Raw genomic sequence first — 16247 nt, 5'->3', positions numbered from 1 at the left:
TGCTTTGGCTTTAACTTTCTTTTCTTAGCCTAACTTCTTAAGGTGGAAACTTTGATTTCAAACTTTTATTTCTTTACAAAAATAAGCTTTTAAAGCTATAAATTTCTCAGTAAGTACCGCTTTGGCTGCATTCCATGAATTCTGATGTATTTTCATTACCATTCTATTTGAAATGTTTTTTAATGCTCTTAGAACTGTGCCTGGCATAAAGTACGCAGTAAGTGTTGTCTCCTATTAGCTTAGTTTTTTTATTTCTCCTGTTAATAAGGGAGAATAAGTTGATGGCTCACTCTGACAGTTGTACTTCTACCCACTTCAGAGCCTCTTTGCTGTTTCCACTGCCTGAAGCGCTACTCCTTCATATAGGCCCAGACTTCATCCATCTTCTGGTTAATTCCTATTCATCTTGCGGGTGTGACCTCAAACATCACTTCCTCAGAGAAGCCTTCCCTGATGACCAAAACCGGGCTGGTCGTCTCATGTACTGGGTTGAATAGTGTCCCCCCAAAATTCATGTCCACCCAGAACCTGTGAATGTGACCTTATTAGGAAACAGGGTCTTTACAGATATAATCATGTTAAGAAGAAATCATATTGTATCGGTTGGGAGGGGAGAGGGCGTGGCTAAATCCAATATGCTGCTGTCCTTTTAAGAAGAGGTGAATTTGGACACAGAGACACACAGAAGAACATCATGTGACAACAAGGCAGAGATTGGAGTGATGCAAGAAATGCCAAAGATTGCCGGCAACAACCAGAAACTGACAGGCAAGGAAGGATCATCTCCTAGACACTTCGGAGAGAGCACGGCCCTGCCAACACCTTGATTTCAGACTTCGAGCCTCCCATACTATGAAAGAATAAATTTCTGTTGATTTAAGCCACCCAGTTTGGAGTAATTTGTTATGGCAGTTGTAGGAAACGAATGCAGCATATTCCACGTTTTCATACTTTATACTTTTTTTTCCTAGCTCTTATCAGAAAATTTTTGTATATGAATTATCAGGAAATACTGATGGTGTGAAAATTCTAGTGTGGCATTTTGGTAGAGGCCTCCTTGAGAGAGAGACTACCATAATATGAACCAGTAACACAGATGGTAAGGACTTTGAAACACACGTAATTTTGAGGGGTCTTGGCCCTAAAATCACAGCATGTCGGTGGCCAACTACTTCAGCTTCTCAAAGCTAACCTTAGGTACAAGTCACAGAGCTTTCTAATGTGTAAGCTATCCACACTGGTCATTTTTTAAAAATAGCAACAGATTGCCATAAAAGGGCACTCAAGTAGGAGTCAGAACCAGAGGTTCTGCTTCCCCTTCTGCCTCTAGGGCGTTTGGGCAAGACATTCAGTCTCTCTGGGTTCCAGGTTCCTTAACAGTAAAAGGAGATGGTTTGGTCTAGATAGTAACTATGGTCTCTTTGTTTGAACTTTCTGTGGCTTTATGATTCTAGTATGGAGCAATAGTTAAAAGACAGTATTTACTTCTAAAGCACAAGACTCCTTGGTCACTGCTAGCCTTCTTCCACGAACAGTATCTGAATCCAAGGATGAAATGCTACCACAAGGAGATTTAACCCGAGCTGGCGCTGGACCAAGGATTCTGCTTAAAATTTATAACTACTAGTTGTGTCCAAGCTTGTTTTACTTGACACAAGTCATGGAGTAGACGTTTCCAGGACTCTCATTTTTAAAAATATTTTAAACTGGCTAGGCTGGCTGGTCACTTTCTATCTCTGGGAAGCAGTGTATTCACCTGTTTAAAAAAGAAAAGAAAAGAAAAAAGGATAAAAAGCTGTGTTTCTCAAGGTCTCTTCCAGCTCTGTGACTTCAAGGCACTTTTTTTTGTCAAGCTAGAGTGGGGCCTTGAGCTAAGTCCAGGTCTTGGGGTTACTCTCTGGAACTAGTGCTGTTCACCTCACTATTTCTTCTCATAACCATTGCCTGTGTTGGAGGTGCTCTAACCCAGAGTAGGCTCTGAAATATGCAACTTTTGGTAACGATGAAATCCTGGCTTTTACTAATTATGTGGACCTTAAGAGAGTCACTGAATGAGTTTGACCTTCGTTTCCCCGCTTATAAAATAGGGATAGCTACTGGCAAAGTTGCAAAACGAAATGTCGAGTCGAGCAAAAATGCCTAGTTCTTCTTAAGTTTTCAAGTGTTGTTTTCCATAATACTAATAGAACACAAATAAAACAACTGCGGGGCTTCCCTGGTAGCGCAGTGGTTGAGAATCTGCCTGCCAATGCAGGGGACACGGGTTCGAGCCCTGGTCTGGGAATACCCCACATGCCGCGGAGCAACTAGGCCCGTGAGCCACAACTACTGAGCCTGCGCGTCTGGAGCCTGTGCTCCGCAACAAAAGAGGCCGCGACAGTGAGGGGCCCGCGCACCGCGATGAAGAGTGGCCCCCGCTCGCCGCAACTAGAGAAAGCCCTCGCACAGAAACGAAAACCCAACACAGCCAAAAATAAATTAATTAATTAATTAAAAAAAAAAGACCTTTGGTGTCATAAGCACTTTGCGCCTCGCTGTAGGATCGGCGGTAACCAAGCCACAGTACTGGTTATTTCCGTGATGCCACTTTCACTTTCGGCAGTCCCTGAGCTCAGCTGCACCCGCGTGGCTCCGCGGAAGAGCGCTGCGCTGGGATGCCAGTCATGGCGGCGCAGGCCCCGCCCCGCGGCGTGCGCGCTCCCGCCGCTCCCGGTGACGCGACACGGGTGGCTACGGGGTGGTGTTTTGGCGGTACGGCTGCGGGAAAGGAGCGGAGCTGCCGGGAAGCTGCTGCCGGGAAGCCGCGACTGCATTGCCGGCGCCGCCTCGCCGCGGTGGCCGTGATGCGCTCCGCTCGCGGGTCCCCGCTCCCGGGAACCCCGACCGCCGAGTCGGACGCTGCCGAGCAGGTGAGGCGGCCTTTCCGGCGCGGACGAGGGGAGGGTGGGCGGCCGAAGCGGGGACGGTTGGAGCGGGGCCCGATGGGGCCCGACGGGGCAGCGAGGCCGCGGACGAGCCACTCTGCCCCGGGGGCCCTTCCCGCGCCGTTGCCTCCCCGCCGCCCGGGTCGCGCGACCACATCCGGGTGCCAGCCGTCAGCACCCGTGACCCCGGGCGGCAGGTGCTGTCCCCCAGCCCCTGGCGGGAGAAAGCTGGCAGTCGTGCTGTCGGCGCCCGCTCCGGTGACCGCGCTGGATTTCCCCTCTGACACGTAGTGGGCGCGGGTCTGGGCCGCATGGGGAGGGACCTGGCCGGGGAGAAGGATGCTGCATCGAGGACCCTGCGGGTCTTACCTGCCACCTTGTCATGACATTTACAAGTCAGCATCGTTTTTCCTTTACTCTGCTTTTACCAAGTTTCATGCTTTAGGTTTCTCTAAAATCTAAATCTGATTAGCTCCATTGGAAAAATAGAGCTAGTTGGGCAATAAAGTGATGGTAAGAGCAGTGTTTCACAAACTCGAGTAATGCGTGACACCTCTTAAAGGGACAGTTCGCTCATTCCTCTGGAATTTGACTCAGAACCGCAGGGGTTCTCAGACCCCAGTGAGACGAACGCAGGTGTAGACTGTTTAGGAAAGAAACGAGATGCTTCCATGCTGAAAGATAAACTAGGTTATTAAAGAATTCTAAATTAGAGACTCAGATCCCTAGTTTAATTTCACATTACAGCCTTTACTGTGTACTGCTTTGTGTAATGAAAATAATTTTCCAGCCTTGGAGGGGCCTAAAAGAATTATATTCTTTGTATTATGTTATATTTGATGTTATTGTGTCTTTGTATCAGGTCTGTTCATTCTGTTTGACACATTAGCAGAATTATAAAATGGAGTATTAATTTGTGTAAGTAGTTTGTTTATTCCATTGTTAACCTTAACATTGATTTATTTGTTGCATATTGAATCTGTGGTTTACATCCTTCCAGGCCTAATAGGAATGCATGAATCTCAACCCTTACGTATACAGTCTAGAAAGAAGAAACAAAATGAAAGTTATCTAGGTATTTATATTCTCTACATATTTATTCAGCATGTTTATTTTAAATCAACTACACATGAATAAAGAGAAGATTCAGAGTGTGGAGAAACATTGGGAAATATAACTGGTTAAATCTTGGCAAAGAAGAATATTGACCTGTGCCTTGAAAGAAATGTAATATTGTGAACAGGACATATTACTTAGTAGGAAGTGACTTAAGTAATGGCCCAAGGCAAGAACGAGGACTGCTTGTGTGGGAGAGGAGAGACCCACCTCACTAGAGCAGAGAGATGTTATCTAGGGCTGAGCAGAGAACAGTTTAGTAAAATAAGATGGGACCGTTTGACGGATGGAAGGTCTCAGATGCCACACAGGGACGCTGTTGTTGACCTGTAGGCTCTGGAAGGTTCTTTTTTTTTTTAATAGATCTTTTTTTTTTTTTTTTTTTCTAATTTTTTGGCTGTGTTGGGTCTTCGTTGCTGCACACGGGTTTTCTCCAGTTGTGGCGAGTGGAGGCTACTCTTCGTTGCGGTGCGCGGGCTTCTCATTGCAGTGGCTTCTCTTGTTGCGGAGCATGGGCTCTAGGCATGCGGGCTTCAGTAGTTGCGGCACACGGGCTCAGTAGTTGTGGCTCACGTGCTCTAGAGCGCAGGCTCAGTAGTTGTGGCGCATAGGCTTAGTTGCTCTGCGGCATGTGGGATCTTTCCGGACCAGGGCTTGAACCCGTGTCCCCTGCGTTGGCAGGCGGATTCCTAACCACTGTGCCACCAGGGAAGTCCCAATAGATCTTTATTGGAGTATAATTGATTCACAATACTGTGTTAGTTTTTGTTGAATCAGTCATATGCATACATATGTCCCCATATCCCCTCCCTGTAGAGCCTTCCTCCCATCCTCCCTATCCCCCGCTCTAGGTCAATGCAAAGCACTGAGCTGATATCCCTGTGCTGTGCTGCTGCTTCCCACTAGCTATCTATTTTACATTCCGTAGTGTATATATGTCAGTGCTACTCTCACTTGGACCCAGCTTCCACCTCCCACCCTGTGTCCTCAAGCCCATCCTCTATATCTACAACTTTATTCCTGCCCTGCAACTAGGTTCATCAGTACCATATTTTTTTTTAGCTTCCATATATATGCATTAGCATACGGTATTTGTTTTTCTCTTTCTGACTTACTTCACTCTGTATGGCAGACTCTAGGTCCATCCACCTTACTACAAATAACTCAATTTCGTTTCTTTTTATGGCTGAGTAATATTCCATTGTATATATGTGCCACATCTTCTTTGTCCATTCATCTGTCGATGGACACCTAGGTTGCTTCAATATCCGGGCTATTGTAGTTAGAGCTGCAATGAACATTGTGGTACATGACTCTTTTTGAATTATGGTTTCTCAGGGTATATGCCCAGTAGTGGGATTGCTGGGTCGTATGGTAGTTCTATTTTTAGTTATTTAAGGAGCCTCCATACTGTTCTCCATAGTGGCTGTATCAATTTACATTCCCACCAACAGTGCAGGAGGGTTTCCTTTTCTCCACACCCTTTCCAGCATTTATTGTTTCTAGATTTTTTTCTTGAGCTGGTTGTATTGCGAAGGTAACGTTTTACAAAGAAATGTTTCCAAAAAACGGTGTTCACCGTGAAGGCAGAAGGTTAGTGACCCGCCTGGAGACCTATCCTGAGGTAGGGATGTCTGCTGTGGTCATTTTAGATGTGTGGACTGTTTGAGGAAGAATTGACAGGACCTGATAAATGACACAGAGTAGCAACACACAGATAATTGGGAATCAAGGTTAAGAATCAGGTGACCCCAGTCCATGGTGATACTCCTCTTATACCTGGGGAATTTGGAAGGTGGTATTAGTTTGTGTCAAAAGATTTGGGAGCACAATCTTAGACTAAATGAATTTGTGGTAACTGGGTAAGCTCAGGATGTGGGACTGAAACTTGAGGGAAGTCAGAGTTGCAGATCTGGGAAACTACAGAGGAGATGCAGGGAAAAGTATGACCAGAAAAAGATCATTTAAAATGGGGACCAGAAGTTTGCAAATGAACAGTGAGAGGTAGGGAAGAGGTTTGATTAGGACTTGCTATGGAAAAATAAAATTTAAAGACTTCCCTGGTGGCGCAGTGGTTAAAAATCCGCTACCAATGCAGGAGACACAGGTTCGAGCCCTGGTCCGGGAAGATCCCATATGCCGCAGAGCATCTAAGCCCTTGTGCCACAACTGCTGAGCCCGTGAGCCACAGCTACTGAAGCCCACGTGCCTAGAGCCCGTGCTCCGCAACAAGAGAAGCCACCGCAACAAAGAGTAGCCCCCACTCGCCGCAACTAGAGAAAGCCCGCACACAGCAATGAAGACCCAACGCAGCCAAAAAATTAATAAATAAATAAATTTATTAAAATAAATAAAACTTAAATATTAAGAAAATGTCGATCATAAATGCAACTACGTGCATTCTTCTTTTTTCTCTTATTTTAAAAAATTGAAGCATAATTGACCTACAACACTATGTTAGTTCCAGGTGCACAGCATAGGGATTCGATAATCCTGTACATTACGAAAAAGATCACCACCGTAAGTCTAGTTACCATCTGTCACCATACAAAGTTATTACAATATTGACTATATTCCCTATGTAAATTTCATCCCTGTGACTCATTTATTTTGTAACTGGAATTTTGTACCTCTTAATCTCTCTCACCTGTTTCTCTCCTCCCATTTCCTACCCCACTGGCAACCACCAGTTTGTTCTCTGTATGTTTGTGTCTGTTTCTGTTTTGTTATGTTTGCTCATTTGTTTTTTAGACTTCACATATAAGTGAAATCATACAGTATTTGTCTTTCTCTGTCAGACTTATTCCACTTAGCATAATGCCCTCCAGGCCCATCCATGTTGTCACAAATGGCAAGATTTCATTCTTTTTTTGTGGCTGAGTAATATTTCATTGTATACGTACACCACAATTTTTTTGTCCATCTGTTGTTGGGCACTTTACTTGCTTCCATATCTTGGCTGTTGCAAATAATCCTGCTATGAACACAGGGGTGCATATATCTCTTCAAATTAATGTTTTTGTTCTCTTCAGAAAAATACCCAGAAATGGAATTGCTGGATCATATGGTAGATCCATTTTTAATTTTTTGAGGAACCTCCATAATGTTTCCCTTAGTGGCTGCACCAGTTTACATTCCCACCAACAATGCTCAAGGTTCCTCTTTTTCCACATCGTTGCCAACACGTGTTACCGTGCATTCTTCTTAAAACAACAAACGAATCAAGTTGCTTTGATGTATTTTTCCCACAGCTGAGTGCCACACAGCATCCTTCACTTCACTTTGGCCTCGTACTCCCACCAAGATGGTCATTTCTTACAGAATTCTGCCTGTTTGTGGGCTTCTTTTGATTTTTCCAGCTTCTCTTGTCATCTTTTGATATTCATGTTGTTCTTTTTTGAAGCACCCTTCGTGGCATCTTACCTGTTCTTACTCAGGTTTAGCTCTTCCAGAGTCTCATTTGTCTGTAATTTTGTTTGCCTGTAATTTCAGAATTTGCTAATGTCTGTGTCACTGCATCCTGCATTTTTCACCGTGGGAGCCATTTCACTTTGCAGTTGGCTTGTATTGTTTTCACTGTTTTCCTTAGGACTGTCAATGAGAAACTAACTGACTGAAAAGACTTTAACTCAGGACCCAGCGGACCTCACTCTGCTAAAGAATGTTCAGCTGAGGGGGGGCCCCATGAGCTGAAAGAATTCGAGTTAATGCATCTCTCTGGTGATGGGCCTCACACAACTTAGGCCTTTTAAAAACATGGCAGTTTTATGTAATACTGCTAAGAGTTTGCCACCCTAAACCCTGGTGCCAAGACTCTTAGCTGCAAATACAGCTGGAGTTTACATTTTAAGATCAAATTACCGTATTGTTGTCTGCTGGGTGATATTCAGCCATACTTTTGTCCTAAATGAAAGTAATTACTTTAGCAATTTACAAGCTGTCCTATTTTCTATCTGTCTTTAAACACAAATTTTGTAACTTACAAAAAATATCTATTCATTCTCATTGTCAAAGTCATCTCATATCTCAAAAAAAAAAAAAAAAGGCCTAAGACAAACACCGGATTAAATAACATTTACTAAGTTTGCCATGGTGCATCCCAACAGGGCCTCTTCTTTGAAAGGTACTCTCTTTTCTCCTCCCCCATCCAAAGCCTACTTCCCACCTGCAGGAATCTTTCTGTTAACATGTAGCCTTCACCGTGCTCTTTGAACTGGTACAGCAGGAGTCCAGATAATTTAACATTGCCTTCTGTTACTCTCTTGATTATTTCTTGGGTATTGGTATTTTCTCCATTACCAATCTGCAGAAGCCTTGAGATTGGAGTCAGTCGTATTACTCCTCTCTGCCCTTCATGTCACTTCATAATACAAATCGTTGAATCATGAAAGGCCTTTCTTCCCCCAAGGACCTTGACTTTAAGCTGTTAATTAAACATTCTTTTCTTTTGTTCGTAGTTCAGCTATCACATAATTATCGATTTTTTAAAATGTTCAGACTGGAATTCCTGTGCCATGAAGAGTTTTGAAGACGGGCTTTCTTGATATACCCAGAAGAGGATTGGATGCCGGAAACTGGAGATATCAGTCAAAGGTAGCTTGTTAAAGACAGTTCTGTTGTTTCTTCTGATGATAAAATTAATATATGCCCTTTAAGCAACCTAGGCAAGCCTAGGGAAGAGAATAGAGATGATCCATTATCTCACTACTCAGAAATAACTAACCACTGTTAACATTTTGGTTTTTCTCCTTCCATTTTCTCCTCTCTATGCATGATGTTAGGTTTTTCACTTAACCTATCATGAGTATCTTTCCATGTCAATAAATGTAGATCTGTGTCAGCACCTCTAACAGTCACATTGTAGTCCATTGCATACATGGACCATGTTTAATTTAACCCACCCCCCTGTAAGGCACATTAGTTTAGAACAGTGTTTTGCTATTATACATAATACTGTGATGAACATCTTTAATCCCCTACCCCTCACTTGCCCCTCCCTCCTTTCCTCTCCCCACTGGTAGCCACTTAGTTTGTTCTCTGTATCTGTGAGTCTGGAGAAACTGAATTTTTAATTTAAATTACTTTAGCCACATGTGGCAATGGCTACTGTATGGAATAGCGCAAGACTAGATCAAGAAGGACCTCCTTTACCATCCTAAGGAGTTAGGACTTTTTCCTGAGTGAGAGAGAAAAATGGGGAGGTGGGGAGGTGTCATGATTACTGTTTGTTTTGGAAAGATTACCCTAGTGTATAAGTTTGTAACCCTTTTCGGTCCCAGAACTCTGAAACTTGACTCTTTGCCAGGCCCTTTCCTAGGGGCTGCCACGCCGGGAATGCAGCCAAGCAGACCTAAATCTGGCCCCTTGTGGGGCTGGCATTCTGGAGGAGGAGATACATGAGCAAGAGAAATGCAAACACACACACACACACACACACACACACACACACACAGAGTGTGTTAGAGGACAGGATAGGAGTATGGATTCACATGCTTGAATCCCAGCTCTTTTATTTATATTCACCTTTTATTAGCTGTGTGACCTCAGGCACATTACTCAGCCTCCCTGCTTCATCTGTAAAATATTATGCAAATAGTACCTACCTTGGTGGTCGATAGGAGGAATAGATTAGTATTTGCAAAGCATTTCAGCAGGGCCTGGCACATAATAAGCACTATATAAGAAGTTCATAAAGGGACTTCTCTGGTGGTCCAGCGGTTAAGACTCCGAGCTTCCACTGCAGAGGGCATGGGTTCGATCCCTGGTTGGGGAACCGGGAACCTGCATGCATGTGGTGTGGCAAAAAAAAAAAAAAAAAAAAGTTAATAAATACGTGAATGCTAAGGAGGAGAAATAACCCACGGAAGGGAGCTGGATGGAGGGGAGAGCCTGCAGTTATAGACTGGGTGGCCAGGGCGTGCCTTCCTGAGAAGGTGACATTGAGTAAAGATCTGAAGGGAGTGAAAAAATAAGCCATATGGATTATTTCCAAGCAGAGGGAGCAGCACATTCAGAGGCTCTGAGACCAGACAGTGCCTGGCGTGTGTGAAGACAGTGTGGACACCAGTGTGGCTGGAGTGAAGTGAGAAAGGGAGAGGGACGGTGAGGTCAGCGCAGTAACAGATGTCCGGATCCCGTAGGACGGGGAGTCAGGGTACAGCCTTTGACCTTTATTTACTTGCAAGGGGAGCCGTTGGAGGATTTCCAGCACAAGATTAACAGGATCCTGGACCCGAGCAGGGATGGGGTGGATGTCAGTTTCTGTTGAAGAATCTGCCTGAAGCTATGGGGTGAGGAACTGGAGAGCCTCTGGGTTGAGACTGCAGGTGGGAGACTGACAAGTTAGGCTGCTGTCCTGATAGGCCACGTAAGAGTAAGAGATTGCTAAGAAAAGGGACAGGCTTTAGAGGAACGGAGGTTAGAGAAATGGAAGGACTCCGTAAGAAGTCGGCTCGGGAGGATGAGGAGGAGGGAGGGGTCAGGCACGACTCCCTAGTTTCTGCTTGAGCAGTCGGTGGGGTTGAGACTGAGAGGAGGAGCGTGGGAGGAGAGGATGAGGGCTACAGTGGAAGGGTTCAGCTTTAGAAATGTTTCTCATGGGCCCGTGCGATGTTCAGATGGGGGTGTTGGTAGGTGCTTGAAGATACGTATCTGTAGCTCAGAGGAGAAGCCTGGGGTGGAGAAAGAAAGTTCTGAGCTGTCGGATCATTGAAGCAGTAAGTGAAGTTGACCAGGAACAGAGATTAGAGTTAGAAGAGATTGGAGCCAAGACAGAGAACCTGGGGAACAGCAGACAGGATGTGCAGAAACGCCGAGACGTGGAGGGTCCTGAGAAGGAATCATTCAAGAGCTAAGAAGCAGACTAGCGGAGACAGCTGTCGTGAGAGGCCTGGAAGAGGTACATCGGTGCCACAAGACCAAGAAGGAGACCCAGGATCACGCGTCCTTCGGATCCGGCAGGTTGGAAGGAGGCCCCGGCCTCCTGTTCTCCTGTGATTTGAGGTCTGGGAGCTGAAGGAGTGGCAGCCATGGTGAAGGTGACAGAGCTCCCTCGGAACATGGTGCCTTGCATGGTACTTTGTACATAAAAGAGCGATCTAGTAGGTATTTATCAGCTGAATGGAGAGTTCAGACTCCCATTCGGTTATTCATTCTGCCTGCCTCCTACTCCCACCCCTAATCTTCCTTAACATTCAGCACCATAAGGTGGTTAAGACCTGTTCGGTGACCTGTATTTTGGCATCACTGATTCGCATTTAGGTAAAAATGCCAGACTGTTATTATCTCTTTTGATTTAGGCCTATGTCTCTGATAGCATGAAATTAACTTCGAAGTGTGTTGCTCAAAATAAACCGAGCTAAGAGCTCCGCTGCAATGATCACAGACCAGATTACGTGTGCTTGGGCTTAAGCAGGCACTTGATAAAGAACATAGCGTCTCCTTGGCTTGTGCTGTCTTTGTGACTTTTGTCGCTTCCTGGAACAGGAGGGCTCTGGCACCAGGAGGCCTTCTGTAATGGTGTGTGAGGACTGACTCCCAGGGCCTCGCCTGACCTCTGACCTGCCAGCATGGGGAGGTGAGTGATGGTGCCGAATCACCGGCACTGTAAAACCCAAGGTTTGGTGCCACAGAAGCAGGTCTCGAGAGGGGGGAAGAATCTAAATCCCAAGTGAGAAGTGTTCAGAGTCGTGCTACACTTCTGTTTAACACCTTTGTTCTTCCAGGGCCCCAGGGGGGCGCCTGTCACAGAAGGAAAGTGGGGTTCATGTAGTTTACTGTACAGGGCACACATGTTGGAATCTGGGGGGAGTTGTATTAAGCACAGGATGACCGCCTGTAAGCCTCGGAGGTACAGGAGGGGTGATAAACTCCATGGCGTGGCCCAAGAACCCACATGGAGACCAGAAACTACAAATAGAAAATTCCATTGGGTTAGCGGGATCCCTCCCCCTTCTGTGAGATATTTTAGTCCATGAAGCACTCTTTAAAGGGAAAAGTGTAGAAATTAACAGTAAACAGTAGAATTTATCCCAAAGGCAGCAAGGTTTGTTTTGTTTTGTTTTGTTTTTTAAGCCTAATAAGAGTCTCTCATTCCTGACAAACTGAGAAGAAAGTTTATTTGCAAAAATGTCTCAGGAATATTTCTAAAAACACAGGGTATACCAAACGTATTTATTGACTGCTGCGGGGATGTTGTTAAAGATACGGTTTTTTCCCTTTTTCTCATGCAATCAGCACGGGAGAGATTGGCCTCGGGATTCAGTGTTAGAAAATCTTATTCCTCCTGGGCTGTTTATATGTTTCTGCTGTAACAGACAGGGTTTTGGGTCGCTGTCATGCTCAGCCACCTTTGCAGGCTTTCCTTATTACGTGTGTTTCTGGGCTGTAAATTCAGCCTCCTTAAACCTGGTTTCATTATAGATTTACTCATTTATCTTATTGAACTTATCCTTATAAGCTGTCTATAATTCTATTTTTGGAACAAAGCCGGGCACAAATAAAACTACTTAATACTCTCCAGAAAGGGGGAACACAGAAGTGTCATCAGGGCTGAATTCTCATTCATGTAATTTTATAATAACGAGTTAACATAGCAAAATAGCAACGTGGAAGATGCAGGTATACCGATGACCTACCAGCAGGGAAGTAGGGGCAGCTCAAGCTGAATGTCTTAACTTTCAGATCAGTGGAAGTGAGGCGAGGCCTCTCTGGAGCAGACGGCTTTAGCTAAACCTGCCTTTTGAAATTTCAGGATCGGCATCTCCTGTCTTCTTCCGGCTTCCTGGCATTTCAGCATCTCTCCAGTGGGGTGTCCCCGAATTCTGAACACCAACTTACGCCAGATTCTCGTCATTAGCGTTCTGGCTGCTGCTGTCTCACTTTTATACTTTTCCGTTGTCATAATCCGAAATAAGTATGGGCGGCTCTCCAGAGATAAGAAGTTTCAAAGGTAGGAGGAGAAAACATTTGTTTTCTAGATGGGATGCCATACCTTCATGTGATGACTTCCAGACTTTGGGGACTTGGATGGAATTTAAGGAGCAGGCAGCTGGAGGAAACAGATTTTGTACCGAATACAGCATAGCATGAAAAATTAAACTGTTTGAAATGGTTTAGTCATTTACCACCAAATCCACATCATAAGAGGATTTAAGCATAAGCTTCTCCTGTGATACCTTTTAAGCTAATTTTTCAGTTAATGTTCATAGTTTGGAAATAGAGTTTTGCTTTTCAGAGCTTATTTGAACTTAGTTAAGGGAATGATGAGTGTGTATCTGCTCTAGATGACTTTTATCACTATCACTTTTTTGTTTTCTTTTGACTTTTTAATCATTCGGCAGTTGTGAAAGTGTTACGGTGGTGCTACCACACAGCTTAGAGATCACTGATTTAGTGTTTGTTTCTTGCATCATTGATAGTCTCTGTCTCATTAAAAGTATGTGTTTGTTTCTCTAAACAAGGTACTTGGCACGAGTTACTGACATTGAAGCTACAGACACCAATAACCCCAATGTGAACTATGGTATCGTGGTGGACTGTGGGAGCAGCGGGTCTCGGATATTTGTTTATTGCTGGCCAAGGCATAACGGCAATCCTCATGATCTGTTGGATATCAGGCAAATGCGGGATAAAAACCGAAAGCCTGTGGTTATGAAAATAAAACCCGGTATGTGAATGATAAATACGTGACTGGTAACCAGGCTCTGCCTTTTCATTCTCTGTGCTGGCTTTCACGTCTTTCCCTTTCTCTCCTTGCAGTCATCACCCTCATTCAGAGCTCACACCAGGACCCAGTTGATCTCCTTGTTTCACTCTGTTTCCCCTTTTCTGTTCGTCTTGCATAAGGTGACTGATACCTTCATAAAATAGCCTAAACCCTTGTCTGTCTTTTTTGTCTCCTGCAGCATTACCATAGTGCCTTTACTTATGGTGTCTGCTCAAATGTTGGCTAGTTGACGTTAATTATGGAGGGATGGTTTTCTAGTTGGTAGCCGTTGGTCTCTATCCTTAATGACAAGGTAATCTCAGATAACTCATGGATATCTGTACTTGAATACATTGGTATGTATTGTTATTTTTAAAAATTGCTACCCCAGTGCATTTCTAATCATCTAGGTTATTTAAGAAGAGTGACAATAGAACTTAGAAGAGCTGATATCACTATGTCTAGTTTTAAAGATACTGTGATTTCTAAGTCAGTGTGTGATGTAAAAATTGGGATTTGCCTTCCTCGTTAGACAATTTAAATCAGTGGTTCTCAACCTTTTTCTGTATCTGTATCATTTCCACGGGCAGCACCCTTCTGTCAAGAGTGTTAGGAATGGAAGATCTCAGGAGTACCTTGAAACAGGCACCTTACGTCTTGATGGTTGATAATCACTGATGTGATTGGACCATAGATCTTAACAGAGTTTCAGCACTTTTGTTTCATTTAGTTAATGTGTTGAATAGTAAAATATTAAAAAATTCTGAAGAATTTATCTTTGAATATATTAGAGAATGTCGACAAAAAATAGCTGTCATAGCTTACTATCTCCCATTTCAAAAATGTAAGTGAAAAAGAGATTAGTTTTAACTGATAAGAAAACCTGTCCTCATAAATAACAGTCTACCAGGACTGTAGACCTTTTGCATCCTACTCATTCTTCAGTGAATAAGTCAGTCCCACTTCTTTCTTCAGGCAACACTCGACAGGTTGACTGTTCTTTGAGGTTTGGGCAGCTTGGCACCAGCATATAGCTCAGAAAATTCAAAATGTCTACCTCATTTTTCAGGTTAAAGAGAGGGAACTTACTCTGAGCGTCTTGTATAAGCATTATTTTGATACCAGAGTACATTTCCATGCACATTTTTTTAAATTAATTTATTTATTTTTGGCTGAGTTGGGTCTTTGTTGATGCGTGCGGGCTTTCTCTAGTTGCGGCGAGCGGGGGCTTCTCTTCGTTGTGGTGCGCAGGCTTCTCGTTGCGGAGCATGGGCTCTAGGGTGCGCAGACTTCAGTAGTTGTGGCGCGCAGGCTTACTAGTTGTGACGCACAGGCTTAGTTGCTCCGTGGCATGTGGGATCTTCCGGGACCAGGGCTTGAACCTGTGTCCCCTGCATTGGCAGGTGGATTCTTAACCACTGCGCCACCAGGGAAGCCCCCGTGAACATTTTTTTAAAGTTATTCATAGAAGATCATTTTCTCTGTAAGTCTTAGTGAATGACTTTCAGTTTTCTATTTTCCCATTTCTTACATTTTTATGTGTCTCTAAATCTAGAAACACTTTCAGGGTTAAAGTAATATTGACCAAATAAATTCACCAGAAAATTAAAAACTTAAACTCTGTAAAGCACTTTGCATTTCGTCTGGCTTCACATCCCAGGTTCCATCAGTGATTACCTGCTCTCATGGAATAAGATGAAAACTTTCATGCCTTGGAGTTGTCCCCTGAGAACAAGGGGCAGCTACCATAGCATCCCAGGGTACACACCAGAATCTCATTAAAATCAGTCTGAATATGATTCTCTTTGATGCTACAGGAAATGTTTGAAGTGGAAATTCAGGTACCTTTTTATAGTACTTCTCTGTCCTGACGCATGGGCTCTTGTGTATAGCATTATAGCAAAACTCTAGAAATTTCCTTACTTAATAGATTCTAGATAGCTTTGGGCTTGGTGTCCATTGAAATGGCAATGTATGTGGAGTCCAAAAAATCTGGCTTTTAGATTGCTTGATGCTGATTGCTTTGACAGATCGCTTAATCTTTCTGAGTCCACAGTTTCCTAATCTGTGAAATAAATTTTGGACTTCTAGAATCCCCCTCAGCTTTAATGTTGTAGGCTAAATGACAGCTGGAAATAGTCATTCACTTAGGTACTCATTCAACAAATATTTGTTGAGCACCTGCTATTTGCCAAGAGACTGTGTCAGGTGCTGAGAATAAATTTGAACAAGACACAGTTTGTGCCCTCAAGAAACTTCCAGTTGAAGTGAGACAGGCAAGTAAATAGGTAGTTTCGATGAGGTGGAATGAGTGCTCCACCGAGAGGTAGGGGTAAGCATGGAATGTAATGAGAGCTCGCCTTCAGGGTCCTGTTAGGGAGGACTTCCAGAGAGGGCATAGCTCGGTGGGTGAGCGGGAGTCAGCCAGGTGAAAGAGGTGGGGGGAGGGAGGCAGTCAGAGGGAAACCTCTTCCTGGTGGAGCTGCAGGGGCCCTAAGGCC

The 16247-nt window shown here is 44.1% G+C and overlaps 1 protein-coding gene across 6 annotated transcripts in view; it reads left to right on the top strand.

The window, feature by feature from the left end:
- The first annotated feature begins 2722 nt into the window (after window positions 1-2722).
- ENTPD4 (ectonucleoside triphosphate diphosphohydrolase 4) overlaps window positions 2723-16247 on the top strand; it is a 39655-nt gene continuing 26130 nt past the window's right edge. For 2 of the 6 annotated variants that reach the window (XM_082656143.1, XM_082656138.1), the window contains exons 1-5: window positions 2723-2909; window positions 8538-8633; window positions 11526-11616; window positions 12793-12990; window positions 13502-13707. In XM_082656143.1, the coding sequence (XP_082512269.1) occupies window positions 11609-11616; window positions 12793-12990; window positions 13502-13707 (412 nt within the window). In that variant the 5' untranslated portion in view covers window positions 2723-2909; window positions 8538-8633; window positions 11526-11608. Of the gene's footprint in view, window positions 2910-3924; window positions 4000-8537; window positions 11145-11170; window positions 11617-12792; window positions 12991-13501; window positions 13708-16247 lie in introns of those variants that run through there. The other 4 variants (XM_082656141.1, XM_082656140.1, XM_082656139.1 and 1 more) reach the window with 4 other exon arrangements.

Source organism: Grampus griseus (assembly GCF_964374135.1).
Source record: "Grampus griseus genome assembly, chromosome: 6".
Taxonomy (NCBI): domain Eukaryota; kingdom Metazoa; phylum Chordata; class Mammalia; order Artiodactyla; family Delphinidae; genus Grampus; species Grampus griseus.
The sequence above is the reverse complement of the archived record's forward strand: the minus strand, read 5'-3'. Positions and strand labels throughout refer to the sequence as shown.